Here is a 26,061-nt window from a genome sequence, read left to right as displayed (position 1 = left end):
TACCCCGAGCCACATAAGCAGCATCTTAAAGGAGGAGAGAGAGAGAGGTTTAGGGAGGGAATTCCAGGGCCCCCAGGCAGCTGAAGCACGGCCGCCAATGGTGGAGCGATGGGAATCGGGTGGGGGGGGATGCGCAAGAGGCCGGAATTGGAGGAGGGCAGAGATCTCGGAGGGTTGTCGGGGCTGGAGGGGGTTTACAGAGATAGGGAGGGAATGTGGGCCACAGAGGGATTTGAACACGGGGATGAGAATTTTAAAATGGAGGCATTGCCAGATTGGGAGCCAGAGTGTTACGGGGTGATGGCTGAACGGGAATACTTGGCCCTAGTTTTGCAACATAAAAGGGTTAAAAAGCAGATTGATTCTCGTAATTGGGCCAGAATATAGACCTCTTGTCAATAGGTAAACTAGTTGTGTCATCCTTTCTAATTCTGTTCTGTCACGGCCTGTTGGTTGCACTGATCTGTCCCTTTAAGATTGCCGAATGGGCGCGCATGTGTACGTCTTAAAGGGACCGATGCTTTTGCGCGGTCTGTTTGTTACCCGCACAATGCATTCCCGACATTGGTTGAATGATAAGTATTGGGCCCCAGGACGCCGGGGGTGCACACTCCCACCCGATCCACCTCCGGGGGCAAAGGGGGCCCTCGGTTTAACATTTCATCCAAAAGACAGCACCTCCGTCAGTGCAGCACTCCCAGTACTGGCACTCGATTATGGGCTCAGGACTCTGGAGTGGGGACTCGAACCCACGATCCTCTGACTCAGAGTATTGATTGGCCAAAGGTGCCAGTGACATCCAGTATCAATACTGCATTGGCGGCTGTGATCTGTGTGATTGATTTGAACACAGAGTGATCGAGGCTGGAGCGGACCCCGTACGCTGTGCGTCGGGTACGACCCCAGTGTTTATACTGTTGTATTTTATTTTTTTGAATGCAGACTGACAGATGAAGAGTTGGTCCGGGCTTGCGGGGGTCGCACTGGGCACAAGTGAGTATTCGCCTCTCCCGCGGCTTGCTTTGAGCCTTCTGCTGTTTCCTGGGTGCCTTGACCCTTTCTCCTCCCTCCTCAGGGGTGCCCGCCACGGCGTAACCATGAGTGCAAAGCTGATCCGGCTGGAGGAACAGGAGCGCCAATTTCTGGCAAAGTACGGGCAGGGCCGCCAGTCGGGCACTGCCCCCGAGAGGCCGAGGGGGAGGCCCTGGCCACCGGGGGAACGGCGACGGAGGGCAAAGCAAAGCGGAGGAAGAAGAAGCGAGCCAGCTCGGAACACGAGGCCGACTGCGCCGGGAGCGAGAGGCGGGGAGCGTAAATATAAAGGGGTGAGCCAGGCCGAGGGGAGGACGCGCCTCGGAGGAGAGCCCGACGCGGAGGTGCCAAGTACGGGCGAGTGGCAATTCGTGCCCGAACGGGGATCCAAAGGGAGGGAGAACAAGTGGAAACGCAAACGGAGAAACAGGCAAATTGCGGACCAGCTGCCGCAGAATGAGAGTGACCTGGAATGTGGAAACGTTGCAAAGAGGAAGAAGAAAAGGAGGAGTGAGGTCGAGTGACGCTTGTGACGACCAGGTGAGAAAGGTGTCTAGGGGGTCCCTCTCAGCCTTCACCTGGTCTTATCGTAATATGGTTTCATTTTTATACACACCGTGTTTTTAGCTTTCCCTTGGTGAATCCTTGTTCACCGCTTTCCAATTATAAGGCAAAGAAACCAGCACAAACAGGCTTTCTTAGGTTTAAAGAAGAAAGATTGAAATTTATTAAACTTGGAACTTAAAACTTTCATTTGTTTGAGGCCTATGGATATACGACACGCCCACACTAGCATGCATACGTGATACACACATGCAGATAGGGACAGAAGAGAGAAGAAAAAATTAAGGGAAAAGTTTGAGGCAATATCTGAAGAGTTTTTGTTACCGTTCTTCGAGCTCACTGTAGAGTCCTTGATTGTCGGTAGATCTTGCTTTTTGTTGGGGACCAGTATTATTCTTAAACCTCGCCCCTGTAGGAGACTTTTCTCTCTTGGGGTTCGTGTGGCTTGTGAGAAAGAGATGGGAGCAGACAGAAATCTTCAGTCCAGGAGCAAACAGTCTTTCTGAGTTCAAACTCTCTGGCTCGTTCAAAAGATCCTGAAACAGCCAGTTAGTCATATGACCAGCTGGTCTAACCAGTCCTGGATTGTATCACCTTAGCAGTCTCTGGAACGCTCCTCTTACACTCAATACCTGATGCCTTTTCCAGCCACGGCTGATCTATTTAACAAGTCATTTTCTCGCTCCAGCAAGCAGTTTAAAATCAATGTTCATGACAAAATTAATGTGCCTCATTCTTGGCAGGTGGGGGCCGAGCGTGACAGACACCCTGTTGGCTAATGGAAGCTCTCTGCCAAATCGGTGCGCTGGGACCACACGCCCACCCAGGACAGCAGCGTGAAGGTTAAGCTCGCTGAGGCACAGCTGTGATAAACCGAGAGGGGGCTGTTCACAAAAAAAAAACGGCTTTTAGTTTTGTTGTACTTGAATCACGAGCTGCGGTGACTGGACTGAGCAGCAATATATATATATATAGAAGTGTAATAAAAACACACAACGCTGGGCGTACACAGGACCGCGAGAATGTGCATTGCTATAGCGCCTTTCACCGCCGCAGGACGTCCCAAAGCGCTTCACGGCGCTGTCGTAATGTAGGAAACGCGGCAGCCAATTTGCGCATAGCAAGATCCCACAAACAGCACTGTCATTATGATCACCTGTTTTTCTAGTGATGTTGACTGAGGGATAAATATGAGAGGGGGGGGGGGGGGGGAGAATCTCTTCCAATAGCGGCCGTGGGATCTTTTACATCCGTCGTGGAAGGGCGGACGGGGGCCTCGATTTAACGTCTCGGCGGAGAGACGGCACCTCCGACAGTGCAGCACCCCCTCACTACTGGCACTGGCCTGGATTGTGGGCTCGCGTCTCCAGAGTGGGGACTCCAAAATTATGAGTCGGGAGATGGAAGTGCTACCCGCTGAGCGGTGGCTGACGCGTTGCTGGACGGATGTTGGTGTTTTGGGTGTCGGACCCTCTGTCCATTCACCCATACGAATTAGGAGCAGAAGTAGGCCGTTCAGCCCGTCGAGCCTGCTCCGCCATTCAATAAGACCACGGCTGATCTGTTTGTGTCTCAAATTCCACTCTTCCCATCTACCCCTGATGACCTTTGATTCCCTTGCCTAACAAGAGTCTATCTACCTCCGCCTTAAAAATATTCAACGACCCCGCCTCCACTACCTTCTGAGGCAGGGAGTTCCAAAGCCGCACGACCCTCGGAGAAAACGTTTCTCCTCGTCTCTGTTGGAACTGATAATACAGTTATTCGAGTGCTGATCTGACTTGCTGAACGTGTGCCAGCGCACTGAGAATGTAAGAGGCAGTGGTGTGGGGGAATTGAGAGTCTGAGGGTGATAGTGCATGGAAACAACAGTCCATTGGTCGAGCTGGTAACTTGCAATATAGTCCATTTATGTGGATTGGAGGTGGGGGTGAGGCTATCTGATTTGACCCAGGTCTTCACACAACCTATGTTCGCCATCACTAGAGTGTAAAGTACCAGTAAAGGGTACCAATATATTCAGTGTCAGGCATGATAGCACAGCACACATGGTTACATTACTGGACTGGGCAGCAAAGGTGACATTGGGGAAAACTTCTTCACACAGCTAGTGGTTGAGTTCTGGAATCCACAGCCCGAGCGTGTGACGGAGGCAGGGTCCAGTGGAAACATTCACAAGGGAATTGGACTTATCTGAAAAGGAAGAATGTATGCAGGGTTACGGGGAAAAGGTGCACTAAGTGCATTGCTCATTCGGAGAGCCTGTGCAGACACGATGGGCCGAATGGCCTCCTTTTCTGCACTGTGATTCTGTATTCCAGAGGCCTAAGCTAATGATCGAGAACCATGTGTTCAAACCCCACCACGGATTGCGATTCCTTGCTGAACCCTGTTATAGGACGGCAGGGGAAAGCACCTGTCACGCCCCCCCCCCCCCCCCCCCCCCCCCCCCCCAAAATCTGCCAAAGCACTTTGCAGCCAATGGAGTACTTTCTGAAGGGTGTAACGCAGGGAACCCTAGTGCACAGCAAGATCCCACAATGAGATTAAACAAGGTGAGCTGCTGGAGGGATGTTGGCCAGGACCGAGGGAGCATACCCCTGCTCTTTGATTAGTGGCTGTGGGATCTTCTGTGCCCGCCTGAACAGGAAGACTTGCCATTAGTTTAAACTGCATACGTGGAAGCCAGAACCTCTGGCAGTGCCCATAGCACTGCTGTCGAAGCGTTCCAAATGAATCTGTCACTGTGTAGACGTCAGTGACTACACAGCAGTGGGTTAGGTATGTGTGTGTAGTCCTGGAGAGAGAGCGGTGCTCCCTTGTTTAGAGTAAATACCCCCCCCAACCCCCCCTTTTTGAAATGGTCATATTTTTGAGCGGGCAGGGTTGAAGAAACGCTGGAAGTCTGAGACGACAGTAACCATCTCTCACTCCTTTTATTGTGCAGTTGTCCCGTTAACAGTTCAGACTAACTGCCTCCGGCGCTGTAACAGCAGAATCCCTGTGGTATTCAGGACCACGCTATCAAACGTACCCAATCAGGCTCCGTGCGAGGGTCCTGTTAACCCCTAGCCCGCACGAACGGAAACACACACACACACACACACACACGAGAGATTTCGGACAGCTCACTGATTCCTTTCAGCAGGAGCTCACGAAAATCCAACTCCAATTCTGGACACCACACTTTTAAGGAGGACTTCGAGTGTGGATTTAAGAATGTTACCCTGGGATGTGGAAAGATAGGGAAGCTGGGGATTGTTCTCATGAGAGCAGGGAAGGTTAACAGGAGGTTTAGTTGAGACGTTCAAAATCAGGAAGGGTTTCGATGGAGTAAATAAGGAGAAACTGTTTCCATTGGCAGGAGGGTCGGTAACCAGAGGGACACAGATTGAAGATAATCGGTAAAAGAACCAGAGGGGGGAGAGGAGGAGAATTTTTTTTTTTAACGCAGTGAGTTGTTGTGATCTGGAACGCGCTGCCTGAAAGGGCGGTGGAAGCAGATTCAATAGTAACTTTCAAAAGGGGGGAATTGGATAAATACTTGAAGGGGGAAAAAGAGCAGTGGGGGGGAATGGGACTAATCTTTTAAACAGCCAGCACAAGCACGATGGGTCGAATGGCCTCCTTCTGTAGCTGTGTGATTCCACGGTCTCGGTTATAAGCAAGAGCTTTTTAATTCAGAGCGTCTCTGCTGATGTGCTGCTCACTGGATCCTGGGCTCCTGCCCCTCAACAAGCAGCGAAAGACACCGGCAGATTTTATAAACTGCACCCTCCCGAAACCCACCCTGTGATCTAAATGCCCAAGCGATAGTTGGAGATCAGAGAGAGTATGAATGCGAGACTGTCCAGGAGTGGGAGTAGCCCCGGCTCTCAACGGGGAGGGTGGTGGGGTGGGGAGGGGGGAAACCCTCCAATACACTGTCCGCTGGCGCCGAGGGCCCCCTGCAGGGCTGGAGGTATTACAGCAGCTGGAGGATGCACTCAGTGCCAGGGTAGTCGGGGAGGTTCAGGTTGTACTTCTGCTCCAGTGCTGCCGGCACAAAACGGCCGCCCAGGAAGTGGTAGCGCCCGTGGAAGTGGGCGGCGGCTTTCTTGGGCGCGGTGAGGGAGATTAGCAGGTCGGGCTGGATCCCGTCGGGGCTGCCTTTCTCCACATCCCAACCTGCCGGAGAGAGAGAGACGGGAGATTGGCGTCACAACAAGGCATCAGATGCTCGAAACGTGGTCAACGCGGCTGAACGATCCCGAACACCCCATCTCGCATCTACCCACCCATCTACTCAACATAGCCCCGTCACCAGGAACACATCCAACCACCTCTCAAACCTGTATATGCTGCTGGTCCCCATCGACCCATTCCAGAACACAGTGCAAACATTCTTCACTCTTCCGCTTAAGTTAAGGTGACCCTCCTCCTTTTCCTCTCCTCTCCCTATCCACACCATCAAAACCCTTCATAATAGAAACATTGGAACATAGAAAACAGGAGTAGGCCCTTCGAGCCTGCTCCGCCATTCATTATGATCATGGCTGATCATCCAACTCAGTAACCTGTTCCCATTTCCTCCCATATCCTTTAATCCCTTTCGCTCCAATAGCTATATCTAACTCCTTTTTGAAAACATTCAGTGTTTTGGCCTCAAATGCTTTCTGTGGTAGTGAATTCCACAGGCTCACCACTCTCTGGGTGAAGAAATTTCTCCTCATCTCAGTCCTGAAAGGTTTACCCCTTATCCTTAGACTATGACCCCTGGTTCTGGACTCCCCCACCATTGGGAACATCCTTCCTGCATCTACCCTGTCAAATCCTGTTAGTATTTTATAGGTTTCTATGAGATCCCCCCTCACTCTTCTGAACTCCAGTGAATATAATCCTAACCGACTCAATCTCTCCTCATACGTCAGTCCCGCCATCCCAGGAATCAGTCTGGTGAACCTTCGCTGCACTTCCTCTATAGCAAGAACATCCTTCCTCAGATAAGGAGACCAAAACTGCACACAATATTCCAGGTGTGGCCTCACCAAGGCCTTGTATAATTGCAGCAAGACGTCTTTACCCCTGTACTCAAATCCTCTTGTAATGAAGGCCAACATACCATTTGCCTTCCTAATTGCTTGCTGAACCTGCGTGTTAGCTTTCAGTGACTCATGAACAAGGACACCCAAGTCCCAAGCTCTAAGGAGAACAATCCCAGCTTCTCTAGTTTCTCCACAGAACAGCAGTCTCTCATCCCTGGGATCAATACTCCCAACTGGGGCTGAACCAGCCATTTACAAAGTTTTAGCCTAACTTGCTTGCGCTCGTACTCGACGCTTCTGTTTGTGAAGCCCGTCAGTCACCACCATCTCTTGCACTCACCTGACGGGATGTCCACGCTGGCGATGGGCACAGTCACCGCCTCCAGGGTGCCCAGGATGGTGGCAAAAGGCTGGCGCACCTCCCCTTTGAAGCTGAAGCCGAAGATGGCGTCGACGACCAGGTTGTACACTTCGTCGATGAAGAGTGGCTGTCAAGTGACAGAGAAGTGACACTGAGCCTCAACTTGCATCACTCCAGCTCATTTAATCACAGTAAAATGCCCCGGGGCATGTCACAGGGGCCATGATCAGACAGGATTTCTCACCGAGCCACATAAGGAGGTATTCAGACCAGGTGACTGAAAGCTTAGTCAAAGAATTACCTTTTAAGGAGCGTCTTAAAGGTGGAGAGGGGTTCAGGGAGGGAAATTCGAGGGAAAAGGCTGCTCTTGCTGAGTGCTGGCATGGACACGACGGGCTGAATGGCCTGCTCCTGTGCCGTAACAATTCTACGATTCCTTAGGGCCCAGGCAGCTGAAGGCACGGCCACCGACTGCAGAGTGATGGAAATCGGGTGGGGGGGGGGGTGGTGGTGGTGGAATGTGGGAGGTCGGTCAGGGGAGCACTGGGATAGTCAAGTCTGGAGGTAACAAAGGCATGGATGAGGGTTTCGGCAGCAGACGTCAATGTAACCCTCGCTGGGCAACAGGACACAGGCCAGCAAGGCCCTAAGTGCAGACCGCACTGAGTTAGAGCATCTCAGATCAGTTGGCCCGGGGCTTTGGGAGGAAAACATTGATCAAAGATTCCTCTCCAGATCACCATCCTCCGGGTGGTGGATGGGGTGCTGGTCAAGAGGGCTGCTTTGTCGTGGTCGGTGTTGACTTCTTTGAGAGTTGTTGGAGCCGAACTGGGCGAGTATTCCATCACACCCCCGACGGTAGATGTTGGACAGGCTTTGGGGAGTCAGGAGGTGAGCCACTAGCCACAGAATACTAAGCCTCTGACCCGCTGTAGCAGCCACAGCATTGAGGAACAGTGGGTGGTGACAGGGTCTGGGCCGTGTCTGGTGCACGCCGAGTTTCTTACCTCTGAAGGGAACTCCGTCAGGAAGGGGATGCCCATTTTCTGGCACTGGGCGGTGAGGGCCTGGAAGAGGGGCTTGCTTGGGCGCTTTGGGTAGAAGATGCTAGGTTCGTAGCCCTGTGAAAGGAGAGAACGTTAACGTCGAGGGTGGAACGAGGTACAAATGACCAGACAGCACTTTGCACGGCCGTATCCTACACAGAGCTGGACCTGCTAACTGGGAAGTGGCGGGGGGACAGAGGTGCTCCATCCAGCCCCAGCGGTTGGGGGCAAGTCTGCAACCCGGACAAATTGACTATCTGACCCAGCAGAAACGAACAAACTCGGTCACACGATGATGGTGGCTGCAGTACGAGTAACGGTTGGTAGCAGAATGCAGAGCCATTCAGCCCCTCCGTTGAGCCTGTCCCACCATTCAATGCCCCCTTGTTCTGGAATCCCCAACTCGAGGAGATAGCTTCTCTTGATCTACCCCATTTTGTGTCCAAATTGTGTTTCCTTTTTCTTTGCAGGTTTCAGTTTTTACTCTTCTTTTCACTTTCGAATGGCAGTTGTTCATTATTCTGCCATTCACACCTCCTCTAGACACATCTTTGGTTTCTTTATTTGTCTCATTACCACTCCCTTTGGCTCGGTTGTCATTTAATCTCTCCTTCTGCCCATCCTATCACAGACCTTCCCTTATGTTCTTCTTCCTACCCTCCTCCCACTCCCGCTCTCAGTTGCTCAAAACCTGTTTAATTTCTAACTACTCCCCGTTCCGATGAAAGGTCACAGGCCTGAAACGTTAACTCTGTTTTTCTCCCCACAGATGCTGCCTGACCTGCTCGAGTATTTCTAGCATTTTCTGTTTTTATTTCTATCGAATCCTTTAATCATCTTAAACCCCCTCGATTAGATCACTCCTTAATCTTCTACACTCGAGGGAATCCAAGCCTAGTCTGTGCGACCTGTCCTCGTAATTTAACCCTTTCAGCCCAGGGATCATTCTGGTGAATCTGCTCTGCACCCCCTCCAAGGCCAATATATCCAAGGTGCGGGGCTCAGAACTGAACCCAGTCACTCCAGGTGGGGTCTGACCTAATCTTTAGACAATTGCAGCATAACTTTCACTCATTATTCAAGCAGAGTATCTAACCCCCCGTACTGTACCTGTCCTGGGAGTGTTTGATGGGGACAGTGTAGAGGGTGCGTGAACTTACGAAGAGTTTGAGGTGCCTTGCGCACACAAGCCCATCTCCGCCATTGTTCCCTGGTCCACACAATACCAACACGGTCGGGGTTTGTTTCCGAAGAGACGAGAGGGGATAGGCCTGAAAGATGGAGAGAGAGAAGTGAGTCCTGCTGAGAGCGAAATGTTCAACTTTTTTTTTTACACAATCAATAAACCATGTGCCTGCATGGCTGATGACGCAGGGAGGTGATAGATCAGCAGTTAGCACTGGGGGGGGTGCACTCCCTGGTGGGATAGTGAGGAAGCTGTATTGGTGCGCCCTGTTGGTGGGCTCTGAGTGCCCACATGGCTGCCTAGCGGGGAGGTGGATAGTTGGGCGCAAAAACAGGTGATTCCGAGGTCACCTACCTTCGCAATGGCGGATGCACAGCTCAAGCCTGCCAGCTCCATCAGCTGGTCCACGCTGAACTTGTACTCATTGAACAGCTCCTGGTCAATGGCCTGGGCCTCTTCCTGACTGCGGGGCGAGAGAAACACAGAGGTCACAGCAGCTGCACAGGTAGAGCGGGACGTTGGCTAGCAATCCCCCCCCCCCCCGCCTCTCCCTCAGCACACGTCGGTGGCTGAGTTTGATCTGTTGAAGGGGGCTAGAAAGGGCAGTGAGGGACGGTGGGTGGGGCCTACTGCGCTACACTCCTCCACTACTGGGAACAGTCTGCTTCTATACACCCTATCCCACTTGTTGGACAGCCCCAGAACCGCTTTCTTTTTGTCCTCTGTACGCCACCCTGGGGTTCAACAACTGACCCACTGTTCCTGCTCGAGAGGGGAGATAAAAGCAACAATGCCACCCTCAACTCTCACATTTTACCCTCCTTCCGCCAATGGTACGGATTCTTCCTAGCAGGGGTTGGGGGGGGGGGGGGGTTAGGTTGGTTTCAGGGGCAGCAGCAGACGCCTTTGCCAAGCGGCCCATTCTTGCGCTGTGAGCCCGACTGGTGGATGCCAATGGGTTATCCACGCCTCCTTGTTATCAAATAAACTCCTCCCACCCTCCCCCTGCCAACCCACCCACCTTAACAGGTGCGTAGGAGCCGAAGGAGGCCATTCAGCCCCTCGAGCCTGTTCTGCCATTCAACCTGATCAGGGCTGATCTGTATCTCAACTCCCCGCCTTGGTTCTGTCACCCTTAATTCAACAAAAATCTATCCATCTCAGTTTGGAAATTTCCCCCCGGCCTCGACAGCTTTTTGGGGGAGGGTTTTCCAGATTCCCACTCCCCTTTGTGTGAAGTGCTTCCTGACATCACCCCCTGAACGGCCTGGCTCCAATTTTAAGGTTCTGCCCCCTTGTTCTGGACTCCCCCTCCCCCCCACCAGAGGAAATAGTTTCTCTCTATCGACCCGATCAAATACTTTAATCATCTTAAACCCCCTCGATTAGATCACCCCCTTAATCTTCTACACTCAAGGGGAATACAAGCCCAGTCTGTGTGACCTGTCCTCGTAATTTAACCCTTTCATCCCCGGGATCATTCTGGTGAATCTGCTCTGCACCCCCTCCAAGGACAATATCTCCTTCCTGAGGTGCGGGGCCCGGAACTGAACCCAGTTACTCCAGATGGGGGTCTGAGCAGAGCTCTATATAACTGTAACATCACTATTTAGCTCTTTGTATTCCAGCTGCCTCAGGATCAAGAGTTCAAGAGCTGGCGATGTTCAAACCCTCTGCTTCATTCAGAAGACCCCTGTCAGGCCAACTTACCCGAGGTATTTCACCGATTTGGTGCCCAAAGCAGAACAGTTGGGATCCATTTGTCCGGGTAGCACCCGCCACCGCAGGTTGGGGCGGAGGAAGTCCTGCGCCTGGACGGCTCCCAGTCCAGTGCGGCGGGCAACGTAGTGAGACGACGCGATTACGATGGGGCCCAGGAGGGTCCTGATCCCGAACATTCGGGGGCCAATGGAGGAAGCAGCTGGCCTGAGCGGGAGAGAAGGAGTATTGAAAGAACTTGCATTTCTGTAGCGCCTTTCACCACCTCAGGATGTCTCAATGCGCTTTGCAGCCAATGAAGCACTTTTTTTTTTGAAGTGTGGTCACTGTTGTCATGTCGCGGCCAATTTGCGCACAGCAAGATTCCACCAACAGTAATATGATAATGATCTAATTCATTTTTTTTTTAGTGATGTTGGTTGAGGGATAAATATTGGTCCCCCCGCCCCCCCCCCTCCTGTTGCGGGGGGCGGGGGGGGGAAAGTGTCCCCAGATTGGGGGAGGGGAGTGAGTGACCCTGTGGGGGGTGGGGAGGGGGTGGGGGTTGCACCCAGGTCTTGGGGGTGGGGGGGGGGGAAAAGAGTCCCCCCAGATTGGGGGAGGGGAGTGAGTGTCCCTGTGGGGGGAGGGGAATCCCCCCAGATTGGGGGAGGGGAGTGAGTGTCCCTGTGGGGGGTGGGGAGGGGGGGGGGTTGCACCCAGGTCTTGGGGGTGGGGGGGGGGGGAAAAGAGTCCCCCCAGATTGGGGGAGGGGAGTGAGTGTCCCTGTGGGGGGAGGGGAATTCCCCCCAGATTGGGGGAGGGGAGTGAGTGTCCCTGTGGGGGGAGGGGAATTCCCCCCAGATTGGGGGAGGGGAGTGAGTGACCCTGTGGGGGGTGGGGGTTGCACCCAGGTCTTGGGGGTGGGGGGTGGGAAAGAGTCCCCCCAGATTGGGGGAGGGGAGTGAGTGTCCCTGTGGGGGGAGGGGAATTCCCCCCAGATTGGGGGAGGGGCAGTGCTGTCAGACTCGAGCACCCAGTGGGGCTGAGACCCGTTTCCCTGAACGCCTCCACTGTTGCCTCGGGCCCCCCCACACCGCCAAAACAACCTCATCGCCCAACCGCCACTTACCAACTCTCCTCAGACCCACCGCCACCGCCTGCTCTTCTGGTGATAAAGGCCTTGTCCCGCCCTCCCACTCTTCAGGACCAATCGCCGTCCGCTTCATCCTGTCACTCACGCAGGTAGCCAACAGGGGCGAGGCATGGGCGTGGTCTCAACTTGACTGCCACAACACTTAACCAATCAATTACTGCACCGCTCAGCCGGTCACACCCAGTCGGATTGCTGTCCTAACCTGATTGACACTATCATTAGCCAATCAGTGAAAGGAACAGTTCGAGGAGGCCACGGAAACCAGGTAGCGTCATAAGAGGGTGGGCTTAATATTGACTGACACCCAAAAGGACCAATGAACCTTGCGACGCTCGGTAAATCACCCAACCAGAGGTAGGAGAAGGCGGGCCTTGACTTGAGCGACACTTGAACCAGCCAGTCGCCTGAGCTGTGCGAAGGGCGGGAGGAGCGGCAGTTTTGTCCTGAGTAACACCTGTCAGTCACAAAGCAAACCAATCAACAAGCGGTTCTTTTGCATGTTTCCCCGCCCCTCAGTGATTGGCACAGCTCATATCCAATCAACACCCGGAATCTAGTCACAAATCAGAACCAACGGTAGCGGTGAAGGGGCGGGCTTAGTCGCTTCAACGCCTGGAGCATTATTTAAAGGGGTGCAAGGGTGTTTTTTTTTTCTTACCTTAATCGCACCCCACTCCGCTCCTGAAGGCTCTCACTGCGTCCTGCAGCTGCCCAAAGGTAGCCAATTGGCACAGCCTCCCTGTCCAACTTCAGACTGAGTGTCGCCGTGCTGTTCAACTGTGGGGGGCATCGCAGCCACTTGCCTCTTTAGGAAATCTGAAGACGCTCTGGCTGCTGCCCAGCTGCAGGCTGGCCACAATACCATTGCACTTTCCCTTGACACCCTCTCGCTTCGAGCCTTTGTTTTTAATCTGCTGTTACCCAGAATGATACCTTCAAGATAACTTGTAAATGAGAAAGAGGGAAAGGGATGCGGGGGGGGGGGGGGGGGAGGGGAGCTGGGAGGGCAGGGAGACTGAGAGAAAGAGAACAGGGAAAGAGAGAGGGATAGAGGAAAACAAATAAAGGGAAAGGGGATGAAGAGAAGGGAAGGAGGGAAAGATGGGAGAAGGAAATACAGAGGAGGGAGAGAAGGAAGGGAAATAGAAAAAATCCAGGGAGAAAGCAAGGCAAGAGGAGGGGAAGGGAGAGAGATCAAGACTAAGGAAGGAGGCAGAGAGTGAGAACAAGACCAAGGAAGAGGGGGAAGAGAGAGAGAGTGAGAAAGACCAGAGAAAGGAGAGGGAGAGAGAGCAAGATGGAAGGGGGTAGACAGAGAGAAACCAAGGTCAAGAGCGAAGGGACAGGGGAGGAGAGGTAAAGAAATGAAAAAAGGGATGCAGAGAGAGACACGATGGGTGGAAAGCCAGATAAATTTGGACAGCAGTGGGGGAATATTAGAGAAGTGTGGCCATTCTTGATCACAACCAGAAGTATGAAGCTGATGAAAACGCTTTGCTGAACTTTAATGTTCGATAACTGTACATTTTATACATGATAAAAACAGGCTTAGGATCAATTCCCCCCCACAACTTTGCCAAGAACCAATTTTAAACAGGATTTTGTCAATATGTTGCCTTACTACAATCTCCAATTTATACATGCAGTAATCTCTGTGGTAAACTGAGGTGACAATTAGGCTGTTTTAAAATCTGCTTCATCGAGCAGGCTGGTTAGGGTGCAAGTAAACTCTGGCATTTGTTAAAATAATAAACTTTACGTTTAGACAAGGGTACGCTTTGCTCTCCAGAGCTGTGAATCTCAGGTTTCGGATCAGCATTGACACTGAGCAGTGCTTGCTTACTGCAGAGCCTGTCACAACCAGGCTGAAAGAAATACTTTCGTCCGCTCAGAACTGAAGGAAGATTGCTCCTTTCGCCAACACTCTTCACCTTTCTGCGCTGAGAGCCGACGCCAGGTGAATAAAGGTCCCAAAAGCCTCACGACAGGTGCACATGACTCGCAGAACGGCAACGATCTAAACCTGACTGTGTTTGGAGGAATCATGCAGCACAGGAGGAGGCCATTCGGCCCATCGTGCCTGTGCGGGCTCTTTGAAAGATCGATCCAATTAGTCCCTCTCCCCTCCCCCATATCCCTGCCAATCTTTCCCCCTTCCAGTATTTATCCAATTGCCCTTTTTGAAAGTTACTATAGAATCTGCTTCCACTGCCCTTTCAGGCAGCGCGTTCCAGATCACAACAACTCGCTGCGTTAAAGAGCAGGGGGAGGGGGGGAGTGGGACTAATTGGAGAGCTCTTTCAAAGAGCCAGCACAGGCACGATGGGCCAAATGGACTCCTTCTGTGCTGCAAGAGTCAATGGGGAGAGGGAGCATTTGCAGTTGAAACGAATGCATTTTTAAATACAAAGTTAAATGCAAAAGGAAAGCCCAGATATTTTGGAATTTAATGATTTAAAGCAGAGAGTTACCAGAAAGAAATAACCAGGGCCAGATTAAGTTATGTAAAAATAGCTCAGGAGTCACCAAGTATATAAAAATAAAGAACTTCTGTTTTTAAAAAAAAATATATTAAAATAGTTAATGTTTACAAAATATATATAATGCAGCCAGAGCACGAATTGAAAGGGAAAATTCAGAATAATTTTTAATATCACCATTTACTGCCTCCTTCTGCAGAGGCAGGAACCCTGCCCGGGGTGGGGGGGAAGAGGTGTGGTGAATGTTTACATGCCCGTGACCGTCTGTAACTGCACTGGGGCACGACCTTCAGAGTCTGGGTGTGTGGGGCTCAGCACCAAGCCGGGTACTGCCTTTGGGCACGAGACTTACTTTTGCCACTGACCCCGTTGCTGAGCTCATCTGTGACCTTGCTGGTGACTGGTAATTAATGGCTCACAGTGACGTCCAGCAGACAAGGTGAGGAGTAAACACGGAGCAGCCCAGAGGACAGGGCGAGAGGTCAACACTGAGCCCCCGCAGGACAAGGTCAGAGGTCAACACTGAGCACCCCAGAGGACAGGGTGAGAGGTCAACACTGAGCCCTGCAGGACAAGGTCAGAGGTCAACACTGAGCCCCCACAGGCCAAGGTCAGAGGTCAACACTGAGCACCCCACAGGACAGGGTGAGAGGTCAACACCGAGTGCTCCACAAGAGAGGACGAGCGGTCAACACTGAAACTGAGGCCTGAGAGAAGGTGGTGTGCTTGTATAAATTGAGAGTGTGTCCAAACAGGAAAGGTATTGCAACAAGATAAAGAAAGCAACATGGTGACTTCCTGAGATGGGAATTGCGATTGTCTGCAATACCAGCGGTATTCCGATCTTTGGGAAAAAACGTGGGAATGGCCACTGATTGGTGGAAAAACTGAATCTCACATGACTTTGCACATCTTTGATTCCCACTTGCTCCTCCGTTTTGGGTGTTCCTGGTCATTCCCGCTGTTGGAACTCCCAGAGTTCTGTGATCCTGAAGCAACACTGAAATATAAAGCAAAAGGGTAAGAATCCTGAGCCCTATTCGCCTTCCCATCTGGAACCCGTGCTCCTCAAGATGTCTGCATACCTGGCGAAGGAGCCCCTCACAGTAATTGATTGTACTGTCCCCATCAAACACTCCCAGGACAGGTACAGCACTGGGATTGGCTGCTCTCTGATTTGGGAGCCTGAGTGCATCAACGAGGTGCAGCTGACTGTGGCTGTGTGCAGAGGTTGGAGGCTGCAGGCTGTGTGACTGCTGCAAGAGGGAGACTCAAACTGAAACAAAAGTTTATTCCAAATTTCAACAAAGGAAGGAAGGCCGAGAACTGGAAGAACCTTTGTGAGTTTGTTTCATCCTGAAGTCTTTTTCATTGATTGTTGGGGGTGGGGAAAGAAGAGACCTGAAGACCTTGGGTGGGGCTGTATTTTTCAATAGGGAGCTCCTGTGTTTAACATCTTTGGATAGGGAGCTCCCTCCCCACCCCAACTACTAAGCCTGGGACAGCTGGAGCTGCCCAGGTGAAGAGACTTCTCTTCTCTTTTCTCTTCTCTTATCTGAACATCGAAGGAGGCGTGTGCCTTGGCAGCTTACAGCTGACCCAGGTGAAGACTTCACCCCACCCTCCCAACTGGAAGACCAGCTACAAGACTTCTTTAAAATACCAACAAAGACTGATTCCTCCTGGCCTTCCTCTCCCTCAGCCTCTTCCCCTGTGCTACATCCTTTAAATGTTGCTTTTTTGATTTATTGTATTTGCTCTTTTTTTTCTCTCAGAAAAGTGCCTGTAACTCTTCTACCCCATGACTTCTCAGTCCTCTCCGGTGGCGGGGCCCTCCTATGCTGCAGCAGCTGCGACAGCTGCTCCTGTGGCCCCGTCACCATTTAAAATCTTAACATCAAAGCATGGGGTGAAGAGTTACACTCATCCTAATATGACTATTGAGGCTTGTGTTAAGGCAATGGCCATGGTTGTCGGCCCCTCGGCCATTGTTGCAGCCTCAAAGATGTATGGGAAGGCTGTGTTCTTCCTGAAGACCGAGCGGGCTGTGTCCCTCGCCCTAAGTACGGGGCTCACAGTGGGTGGGATTTTCCTGCCAGTGGACCCTCTGGGGGCCACTGCACATCGGGTAACCTTGTCGAACGTCCCACCCTTCATTCCTGATGAGCTCCTCCTCCCCCACCTACACCATCTGGGGGAGGTGAGGTCAGGGATCACCCCAGTCCCGCTCGGTCTTCGGGAGCACAGCCTCCGACATGTGTACTCCTTCCGCCGCCAGCTATTCATGCAGCTGGCGCGGGAGGAGGTCTTGGAGGGCCACTTCGGTATAGAGTTTCAGGGGACGGCCTACCGCGTCTTCTGGACCTCGCATGGGGCGCGGTGCCACATCTGCAGGGGGGTGGGGCATGTTCGTAAGAACTGCCCCAACCTCGCGGCTGCCAGCTCCACCTCGGCGGCCCAGAGTGGTTCCACAGCACCTCCTCCCACTCCTCCCACACATCCAATAGATGCCGATCAGTCGGTTCCGGAGGCTGTGGTTTTCACAGCCTCCGGCGGGGAGGGGAGCGTCCGTCCTAGCAGAAGGAAGACGCGGGGAAAAAAGAAACATCATGAGGCGCGTCCCCTGGACACTTTGACTCAACCCGAGCCTGAGCTCAGCCCAAAGCCCATTCCCATGGAATCCACCTGTCCCAGGGCTGGGCTCAGGCCCAGGGTGACTAAAAAGGAAAAAAAGGGTGCGGAGGCGGAGGCCTCTGATGACATGGAGGTCTCTGAGCCTCCGCACCCTAGTGGGAAAAAGAGGAGAAGGCACTCCTCCACAGAAATAACACAGGGCCCTGAGGTGCAGGGCCCATCTGTTGGAGGGGAGCTGTCTCCTGTTTCGGATGCTCAGGTTCCCCCTACCGCCACCACCAAGGCTGCAAAGTCCGGGCAGGAGCTCCCTATTCCTCAGGATGGAGGGGAGGGGAAGGCCCCAGTACGTGAGGCCCCTCCTGAAGGAGTAAGTGGGGCCCTGCTTGTGGTGGGGGAGCCTGGGGACGCCGCCCATTCCGCCACTGCTGCTGGGTCGGGTGCCCTGAATGAAGGGGAAGGCGACGCCCCAGAGGGTGAGCCCTCCCAGCCAGAGTCCACCACCAACCAGGAGACACCCGACCTGGTGAAAACTGAGAATGCTGACCCATCTGCTGGACCTGTGGGTGCTAGCAGAGCGGGAGATGGCCTCCTCTCTCCACCTCCGGTCTCGGCTCCGGCTGGATTTCCGGAGTCGGGATCTTATGTCTCCCCTGGACCACTCGGCCTGGGGACGGAGGTGGAGGGGGTCCTGGGCTGCTGGCGCCCACAGGCTCCAGTTTTACAATAGAACCCAGAGATAACTCCTCCGCCATCGATCCTGGGGGTGGGATCGTGACGGAGGCGGGACCAGCTGGCGCGGCCGGGACGTCCGCCCCACAGTGTGTGGTGGATGTGTTGGCCGCTGGTGGTGACGACCCAGAGGAGGATGGGGATTCGCTGTGGGGCACGGAGGATGATCTTGATTCCATCGCCAGTGAGGTGGTGGAGTCCCTCGTGCCTCCCACCGAATCTCCTCTCATCCCCACGGCAGAACTCCGGGATTTCCTTGCGGTTTGCAGGGGCTGCCACAATAAAGTTCAGCTGGCCCTCGACCGCTGGTCGAATCTGGCGCTGATCATCCAGTCCGTCCGTGCTGCCCTGAAGATAACGGGCAAGCGCGCGGGCGTGAAACTGGTTGAGAGGCGCCGTTTTAATGTGTTCCTCAATGGGTTGCTGGGGGAGTGGAAGGCCAGGTGCACTTCCACTCCCTCCTCACAGTGAGCTGTTGGTGACGGGTTTTAAGTACCTTTGACATGAAGATAACCATAGCCAGCCTCAACATCAACAGCAGCAGGGGGTCTCACCGCAGATTTCACAATCTCTCTGTCCTCAGGGAAGGGAGATACGCGGTGAGCTTTCTGCAGGAAACCCACACCGTTCCGGGAGACGAAGCCACCTGGCTCCTGGAGTGGCAGGGTGGGGTCTACATGACTCACCTCACCCCTATTTCTAGTGGGGTGGCTATCTTGTTGGCCCCGACTTTTCAGCCGGAGATCTTGGGGGTCAAGGAGCTAGTGCCGGGCCGCTTGCTCCACCTTGCCGTTCGCCTGGGTAACGTGCCGCTCCACTTTGTGAACGTGTACGTGCCCAGACCTGGCGCGTTGCAAGCGCGCTTCTTTGAAGAAGTGTCCGCTCTCTTGAGCTCCATCGATAGTGGCGAGTGCATCATCCTCGGGGGGGATTTTAACTGCACCCTTGAGGTGGGGGATCGCTCCGGTCCCCAGCGCGGCCAAGCATCGGTGGAGAAGTTGAGGGGACTGATCAGCTCCCTTAACTTGGTGGACGTCTGGTGGAATCTCCATCCCGACTCCAGCGCCTTCACGTGGAGGTCTGGAGTGGGGGGGGTCGCGAATCGACGGCCTCCACATTTCGCAGGCGTACGTCTCCCGCGTCTCGGCGGCCTCCATGCGGCTGGTGCCGTGCTCGGACCACCGCCTGGTGTGGGCGGAGTTCACGCCGCTCCGCACGCGGGCGGGGTCCGCGTACTGGCACTTTAACAACTGGCTGCTGGAGGACGAGCGATTTCAGGACTCGTTCTGTCGATTCTGGGCCGACTGGAGAAGGAAGCAGGGGGGCTTCCCCTCCTTGAGGCTATGGTGGGATGTGGGCAAGACTCACATCCGCGTCTTCTGTCAGGAGTACGCGAAGGGGTCGACCAAGAGGAGGGAAGCCGAGATCGGGCGTCTTGAGAGGGAGGTGCTCGACTTGGAGTCCCGCCTCGGTCATGCCGTCGCGGACCCGGCCCTGTGGCAGGCGTACAAAGAGAAGGGCGCGCTGAGGGACCTGCAGCTCATAGGGTCCCGAGGCGCGTACGTGAGGTCGCGGATCCAGATCCTGGAAGATTTGGACCGCGCCTCACCCTTCTTCTACTCGCTGGAAAAATGGCGGGGGGTCCGTAAGCAGCTTGTGGAGCTGCTGGCCGACAACGGATCCGGAGGGAATGGGCCTCCTGGTCCGTACTTATTACAGTGCGTTGTTCTCTCCGGATCCGTCCAGCGAGGATGCGCGCAGAGTTTTGTGGGAGGACCTGCCGCAGGTCAGCCCGGAGGGCGCCGAAGGATTGGAGGCTCCGCTCACGTTGGCGGAGCTGACTGGCGCCCTCCACCAGCTCTCAAGGGGCAAATCCCCAGGGCTGGATGGGTTGATCGTGGAGTTCCTCAGGGCGTTCTGGGACGTCCTGGGGGACAATTACACGCGGGTCCTGGGGGAAAGCCTGGCGACCGGGGAGCTGCCCCTCTCGTGGCGCAGGGCGGTCATCGTCCTGCTGCCGAAGAGGGGCGATCTCCGCCTGCTTAAAAACTGGCGTCCAGTCTCCCTCCTCATTATAAGATCTTTGCCCGGGCTATGTCTATCCGCCTGGACTCCGTGCTGGCCCACATGATCCACCCCGACCAGTCCTACACGGTCCCGGGCCGGTCCATCCAGGACAACATCCACCTGGTCCGGGACCTGATCCATCCTTCCCAGAGGACTGGTCAGTCAGTCGCCTTTCTCTCCCTCGATCAGGAGAAGGCGTTCGACAGGGTGGATCACGATTACCTTTTCGGGACTCTGCGCGCTTTCGGACTCGGGCCGCATTTCGTGGCCCGGGTCTGACTTTTATACGCCGCCGCAGAGTGTCTAGTCAAAGTTAACGGGTCCTTGACGGCGCCCCTTCGCTTTGGGAGAGGAGTGCGTCAGGGATGCCCCATGTCCGGCCAATTGTATACCATCTGCGTGAAACCCTTCCTGTGCCTGCTTCGCAGGAGGTTGACGGGATTGGCTCTGCGCGAGCCGGCCATGCGGGTCATCCTCTCGGCTTACGCCGACGACGTGCTCCTCGCAATCACTGATCCCGTTGACTTGCGGAGGATGCGCGACTGCCAGCAGACCTTTTCTGCCGCGTCCTCCGCGAGGATCAATTGGAAGAAATGTTCCGGACTCCTGGTTGGTCAGTGGCGGGTGGACTCCCTGCCGGAGGAGATGACACCTTTTGCGTGGAGCACCACGCACCTCCTCTATCTGGGAGTCCACCTTAGCCCCGCTGAGGAAGCCTGGCCGGCAAACTGGCAGGAGTTGGAGGCGAAAGTCACCGCTCGGCTGGGGCGCTGGACAGGACTGCTCCGAGTGCTTTCCTACAGGGGCCGAGCGTTGGTCATAAACCAACTGGTGGCCTCCATGCTGTGGTACCGGTTGGTCACTTTGGCCCCGCCCCCTGTATTTGCCACCAAGATCCAGAAGAAACTCGTCGATTTCTTCTGGGGCAAGAGGAAACACTGGGTCTCTGCCGCGGTCCTGAGTCTCCCGATCGAGGAGGGCGGTCAGTCGCTGGTGTGCGTCCGCACCCAGGCTGCGACTCTCCGCCTTCGGACCCTGCAGAGATACCTGTACGTCGAGCGTCCTCCCAGATGGTGTGCGCTGGCGACGTATTTTTTCCGCCAGTGTCACTGCCTTCAAGACGACACGCAGCTCCCGGTGGAGTCCGTTAGCCGCGCCTCTCTGAGGGAGTTGCCTGTCTTTTACCGGGATCTTTTCCGAGTCTGGAACATGTTCGCCTTCAGTCAGGGCGCTCCCCCGCCGGCGGAGGAGAGCGCCTCGGCTGTCCGGGCGGCCGACTCCGGGGACGGTCCGGCGGGCGGAGGAGTAGCCGGAACCCCCGGGACGCCCCTCACTGCGGGTGGCGAGGGGGCTCGGGAGTGCGGAGCGATCCCGGCCGAGCTGACCCCCGCTCGGCCGGAACTGCTCATCGGACCCAGGCCCCGAAACCCTCCTCGGGAGCCGGTCCCGCACAACCCGAGCCGCCTCTCGGAAATGCCCTCCGTGCCATTCCAATCGGCGCGGAGGGGTTTCCTGTACGGGCTGCTCCTGCACACTCTCCACCTCCTCGCCCTCGTCAGCCGGCCGGACACGCCCTGGCGGTCCGCGTTGCCATCTGGCGGCGAGGGGAAACCCCGATGGAGGTCTCTCTACGCGGGAGTCTTCCCCCTTTGCATCGGGGACCTGGGGTGGAGGGTGCTGCACAGAGCAGTCCCGTGCAATAGGCTTTTAAGTAGGTTCACGGACTCCCAGGCCAGCTGTACTTTCTGCGGCCTGGACGAGTCCGTGTTCCACATTTATATGGAGTGTGCGAGGTTGCAGCCCCTATTTGAGTATCTGAAGGGGCTGCTCCTCAAATTCTGGCTGCACTTCAGTCCCACGCTCCTGATCTTTGGGCACCCGGTGCGGAGGGGCTTGGGCCGGGAGGAGGATCTCCTCGTCGGTCTGCTCCTGGGCCTGGCCAAGGTGGCAATTCACAGGTCCAGGTTGCGGGCCGTCGGGGGGTCCGTCCTCCCCGATTGCCTGCCCCTCTTCCGCGGTTACGTTCGCGCCCGGGTGTCCCTGGAAAAGGAGCATGCGGTGTCCGCCGGTACGCTTGAGGCCTTCCGCGACCGGTGGGCACCGCAGGGACTGGAGTGCATCGTCGACGCCGAGAATGGCATTTTAATTTGAGTTTTTTTTTTTTGTTTATTAATCTGGTTTTAATAAAGTTATTTTAAAAATATAAGTGTGTATATAAAGGGGGCCTGAGGAATAAAAAAAAAGGGGGGTTAGATACAGAGTATGAAGCTCCCTTTGCACAGTGTAACAGGCCGATGGGGTCTCGATTTGCCATCTGATCCAGAGGTCAGCTTTCCGTGAATATTGCGTTGTCGAATCAGGGTAGATCCTGTACTCAAATTAGGATTTGGAATGCAGGGCCCTCTGACTCAGGGAGCGACACTGCCTCAACCGAGCCAACTGGACATTTGGGAATTCCAAAACGAAGTGCTAATAAGTCGCCGCAGCTAAATGCCAGGAAGCTCCCGTCGGCACGAGGAACGTTCAGACCTACCCTTCCTCAGCAGCCAGCGTCTGCCTCATCTGGAACGACTCGTAAAAGTGATCACCTGCAGACGGAGACAGAGTGGGTAGACTGTGGAGCTCAAACAGAAGGGAAGAAGGAACTTGCATTTCTGTAGCGCCTTTCCCGACCTCAGGACGTCTCAAAGCGCTTTACAGCCCGTGAAGCGTGGTCACTGTCGGAATGCGGGACACCCGGCAGCCAATTCGCGCACAGCAAGATCCCACAAACTGCCATTTGATAAATGACCAGTTTTTTTTTTTAAGTGATGTTGGTTGAGGGATAAATATTGGTCCCAGGACACAGGGGAGAACAACCCCCCCCCACCCCCCCAATTCTTCTTCTTGTAGTGGCAGCCGGATCTTTTACATCCACCCGAGAGGGCAGACGGGGGCCTTGGGTTAACGTCTTATTTGAAAGGCGGCACCTCCGGCAGTGCAGCACTCCCTCAGTACTGGTGCTGGGAGAGTCGGCCTGGATTACGGGCTCAAGTCTCTGGAGCGGGGCTTGACTGTAATGTTCCATTTTAACAAATACCTGTCAATCTCTGTTTGGAAATTTCCAATTGACCCTTCCCCCAGCCTCGACAGCTTTTTGGGGGGGGAGAGAGTTCCAGATTTCCCACTCCCCTTTGCGTGAAGAAGTGCTTCCTGACATCACCCCCTGAACGGCCTGGCTCCAATTTTAAGGTTCTGCCCCCTTGTTCTGGACTCCCCTCCCCCACCAGAGGAAATAGTTTCTCTCTATCGACCCGATCGAATCCTTTAATCATCTTAAACCCCCTCGATTAGATCAGCCCTTATTCTTCTACACTGGAGGGGAATACAAGCCTGTCCTCCTAGTTTAACCCTTTTTAACCCGATCTCATTCTGGTGAATCTGTACTCCACTCCCTCCAAGGCCAAGTTCAGCTGAAGTAACAGGAGCCCAGCCGGGTCTTCCACCACGGAGATGAATGGAAGAGACAGTCGATCTTTGCGTACCTCGTGCTGATAACTTTAAGGCTCTCCCCCCGTTCTCTGGATTCCCCCAACAGAGGAAGTCGTCTCTGTATCTATCCTGACGCATCCTTTTAACAGTTTACACACCTCCAGCGGAGCTGGGACTATCCTGATCTACATCGATAAAAAGATTGACTTGCATTTCTAGAACACCTTTCACAAACTTAGGACATGCCAGAGTGAGTCACGGCCAACGAAGCACACATGAAATGTAGCCACACTTGGAGGAACATAGGAATAGGAGGCGGCCATTCAGCCCCTCGAGCCTGGTATCATTCTGGTAATATCGATAGCCCAGTCCCTCAGCATACACTGTACTGAACCATTGGGAAAGCAAATAGATTTTTAAAATGGTGATGGGCTGCCTGATTTTTCCTGGGCGGTTCTGGTTTCGATGCTACTTACTCCTCTGTGTAGCCTTTAGGGTCCCGAGCTGTGGGCTGTTCAGATACATGGGATCTGGCTGTAGATATGTGTTGTTTAAGTTCCTGGGGAAAAGATATAGGGCAATAATGAGAAACTGTAACCATTGGATCTCATGTCGCTGACATCTTCTGAACGGCTCCTTTACACATTTTGTACTCGCTGCCCCAGTTACTGGCCACTCCGACATAGAGTGTGAAGACGACATTTAACTGGGACAGGACTAGAGAAAGGACTTGCATTTTCGTAGCGCCTTTCACAATCTTAGGAAATCCCAGAGTGCTTCACAGTCAATGAAATATTTTTTTTGAAGTGTTTTAATGTAGGAAGCGCGGCTGTCAATTTGTGCACAGCAGGATCCCAAGACAGCAGTCTGATAATGAGCAGATCATGTTTTTTTAAAAAAAGTGAAGTTGGTTGAGGGATAAATATCTTGACCCCATGACACCGGGGAGAACTCCCCCCCCCCCCCCAACCCCCCACCCTCTCTTCTTCCAATAGCGTCCGTGGGATCTTTTACATCCACCTGAGAGGGGCAGACGGAGCCTCAGTTTAACGTCTCATCCGAAAGACGGCACCTCCTACAGTGCAGCACTCCCTCAGTACTGGCACTGGGAGTGTCAGCCTGGATTATCTACTCAAGTTTCCGGAGTGGGGTTCGAACCCACGGCCTTCTGACTCACATCTGAGAGGCTACTGCTCTCATATATAAAAGATAGGAACATTTTTAAAAGGATGTTTAACAATGATCTTTCGTGATCTATAAGATCAGAGGGATAGCTCCCCTCCCCTACTAGTGGCTCAGTGGATAAGCGTGGCACTAATCCTTACAGAACTGAAGGTGCCCGGTTCACATCCTGGTCTCTGCCGAGTTAGAGGAGGCTGCTATAGAACGAGGCTAGCGAAAAGATTAAAAAGAAACATTCAGCTAGGGTCCCTCAACATCCAATGGCTCCTGTTGGGATCAGTGCAAATCTGGGCCCTTGAGGGAGAGTTCCAGCCCTCCCCCCAGGTCGAAATGCCTGCTGCTACAATGCATAGGCTCGTGCGAGAAGAATGGTAGCTTCAGATGAACTTGGATGAGGCTGGCGATGTGGAATGACTTGCCCAGAGAGAGAGAAAAAGAGAGAGAGAGTCAGCCCCTTCAGGAGAGGAGGGGAAGGGAAAGGTGGGTGGATGAAGAGACTGACCGGGGTTTTGATGAGATGCGAATCGAGGAGTTAATCCGTCCACTCACTCAGCTGAAGACATTTAGGTCCGTTGCAGACATACGAGCAATGACGGACAGGAAAGGACCCTCCAGTCCATCCAGCCTGACCCACACCATCGCCATAACGTGTGCATTATAAAGACACCCCATCCCGCATGTGATTTCCTGGGACAGGCAAGAAACCAGGAATAAAACCCCAACCCAAAACTGGGATCGGGGAGCGGAGGGGAGGGTGCATAAATCTAGGAAATTCCTCTCCAGCTCTCGGCGCGATGATCAAAACCCATCTGGAAGATCAGTCTGACCATGATAATTCTGGGAATTAGAGGTAGAGTTTGCCACAGGTTGGCTGTTACCTGTTCGCCTGAACAGGGATGTTTCTGTAAGGATTATCCGCCTGGTAAAAGTCCTCGTCCTCTATAATGGCCGTAAGGTCGTCCTCTATCTCTGCTCTGTTGGGGTGCAGATTTCCGCCATTCTCCCTGCGTACTGCAGCACTCTCAATCTCCGCTGTTTCTGAGGGGGAAACGATTTGGGGCATATTTATCTGGGTTTCCACTCCACAAATGTGAAGGGTGACAATTCTCATTTATTTTCAATTGATTATGGATATCCAGATCTATAATAAATAAAAATTCTTCTGTATGCAGCAAATTTCACTTTCATGCTTTTGTATGTCAACAGTTAACACTGAAATGCTTAATCAGTTATGCAGGGAACCTTCTATGTAAACAGATCACGTGACACTGCAATTACAGGCTGCAGCCATTAGGCGGTATTGCAACACCAACACTGTATCCTATGATATACAATGAGCAACACCACACTTACGAAAACCTTTATTTTTTTTTTAACAACTGTTAATTTTCTTCTAGAAAGTTACGTTAGCATCACGATTTGTGTTCTGAT

The 26,061-nt window shown here is 53.7% G+C and overlaps 3 protein-coding genes across 3 annotated transcripts in view; 1 reads left to right on the top strand and 2 right to left on the bottom strand.

Annotated features, from left to right (window-relative positions):
* Window positions 1-1,783, top strand: part of gpatch4 (G patch domain containing 4) — a 2,622-nt gene extending 839 nt beyond the window's left edge. Inside the window, exons 2-3 of the mRNA XM_068022699.1 lie at window positions 854-993; window positions 1,076-1,783. Of these exons, the coding sequence (XP_067878800.1) occupies window positions 854-993; window positions 1,076-1,556 (621 nt within the window). The 3' untranslated portion in view covers window positions 1,557-1,783. The remainder of the gene's footprint in view (window positions 1-853; window positions 994-1,075) is intronic.
* A 2,730-nt stretch (window positions 1,784-4,513) lies between these two features.
* On the bottom strand, window positions 4,514-12,097 carry naxe (NAD(P)HX epimerase). Its single transcript, XM_068022573.1, has 7 exons — window positions 12,044-12,097; window positions 10,924-11,139; window positions 9,568-9,676; window positions 9,188-9,298; window positions 7,989-8,102; window positions 6,961-7,108; window positions 4,514-5,763 (listed from the first exon to the last, which is right to left on the bottom strand). Exons 2-7 carry the CDS (start codon window positions 11,109-11,111, stop codon window positions 5,561-5,563), a joined length of 873 nt encoding a protein of 290 aa, XP_067878674.1. The 5' UTR covers window positions 11,112-11,139; window positions 12,044-12,097; the 3' UTR covers window positions 4,514-5,560.
* A 1,523-nt stretch (window positions 12,098-13,620) lies between these two features.
* The window catches only part of LOC137356791 (tetratricopeptide repeat protein 24), a 52,761-nt gene continuing 40,320 nt past the window's right edge, over window positions 13,621-26,061 (bottom strand). The window contains exons 9-12 of the mRNA XM_068022560.1: window positions 25,509-25,668; window positions 23,925-24,007; window positions 22,511-22,565; window positions 13,621-15,547 (exon numbers count right to left, since the gene is read on the bottom strand). Of these exons, the coding sequence (XP_067878661.1) occupies window positions 15,442-15,547; window positions 22,511-22,565; window positions 23,925-24,007; window positions 25,509-25,668 (404 nt within the window). The 3' untranslated portion in view covers window positions 13,621-15,441. The remainder of the gene's footprint in view (window positions 15,548-22,510; window positions 22,566-23,924; window positions 24,008-25,508; window positions 25,669-26,061) is intronic.

Source organism: Heterodontus francisci, chromosome 46 (genome assembly GCF_036365525.1).
Source record: "Heterodontus francisci isolate sHetFra1 chromosome 46, sHetFra1.hap1, whole genome shotgun sequence".
NCBI lineage: Eukaryota > Metazoa > Chordata > Chondrichthyes > Heterodontiformes > Heterodontidae > Heterodontus > Heterodontus francisci.
The sequence above is the reverse complement of the archived record's forward strand: the minus strand, read 5'-3'. Positions and strand labels throughout refer to the sequence as shown.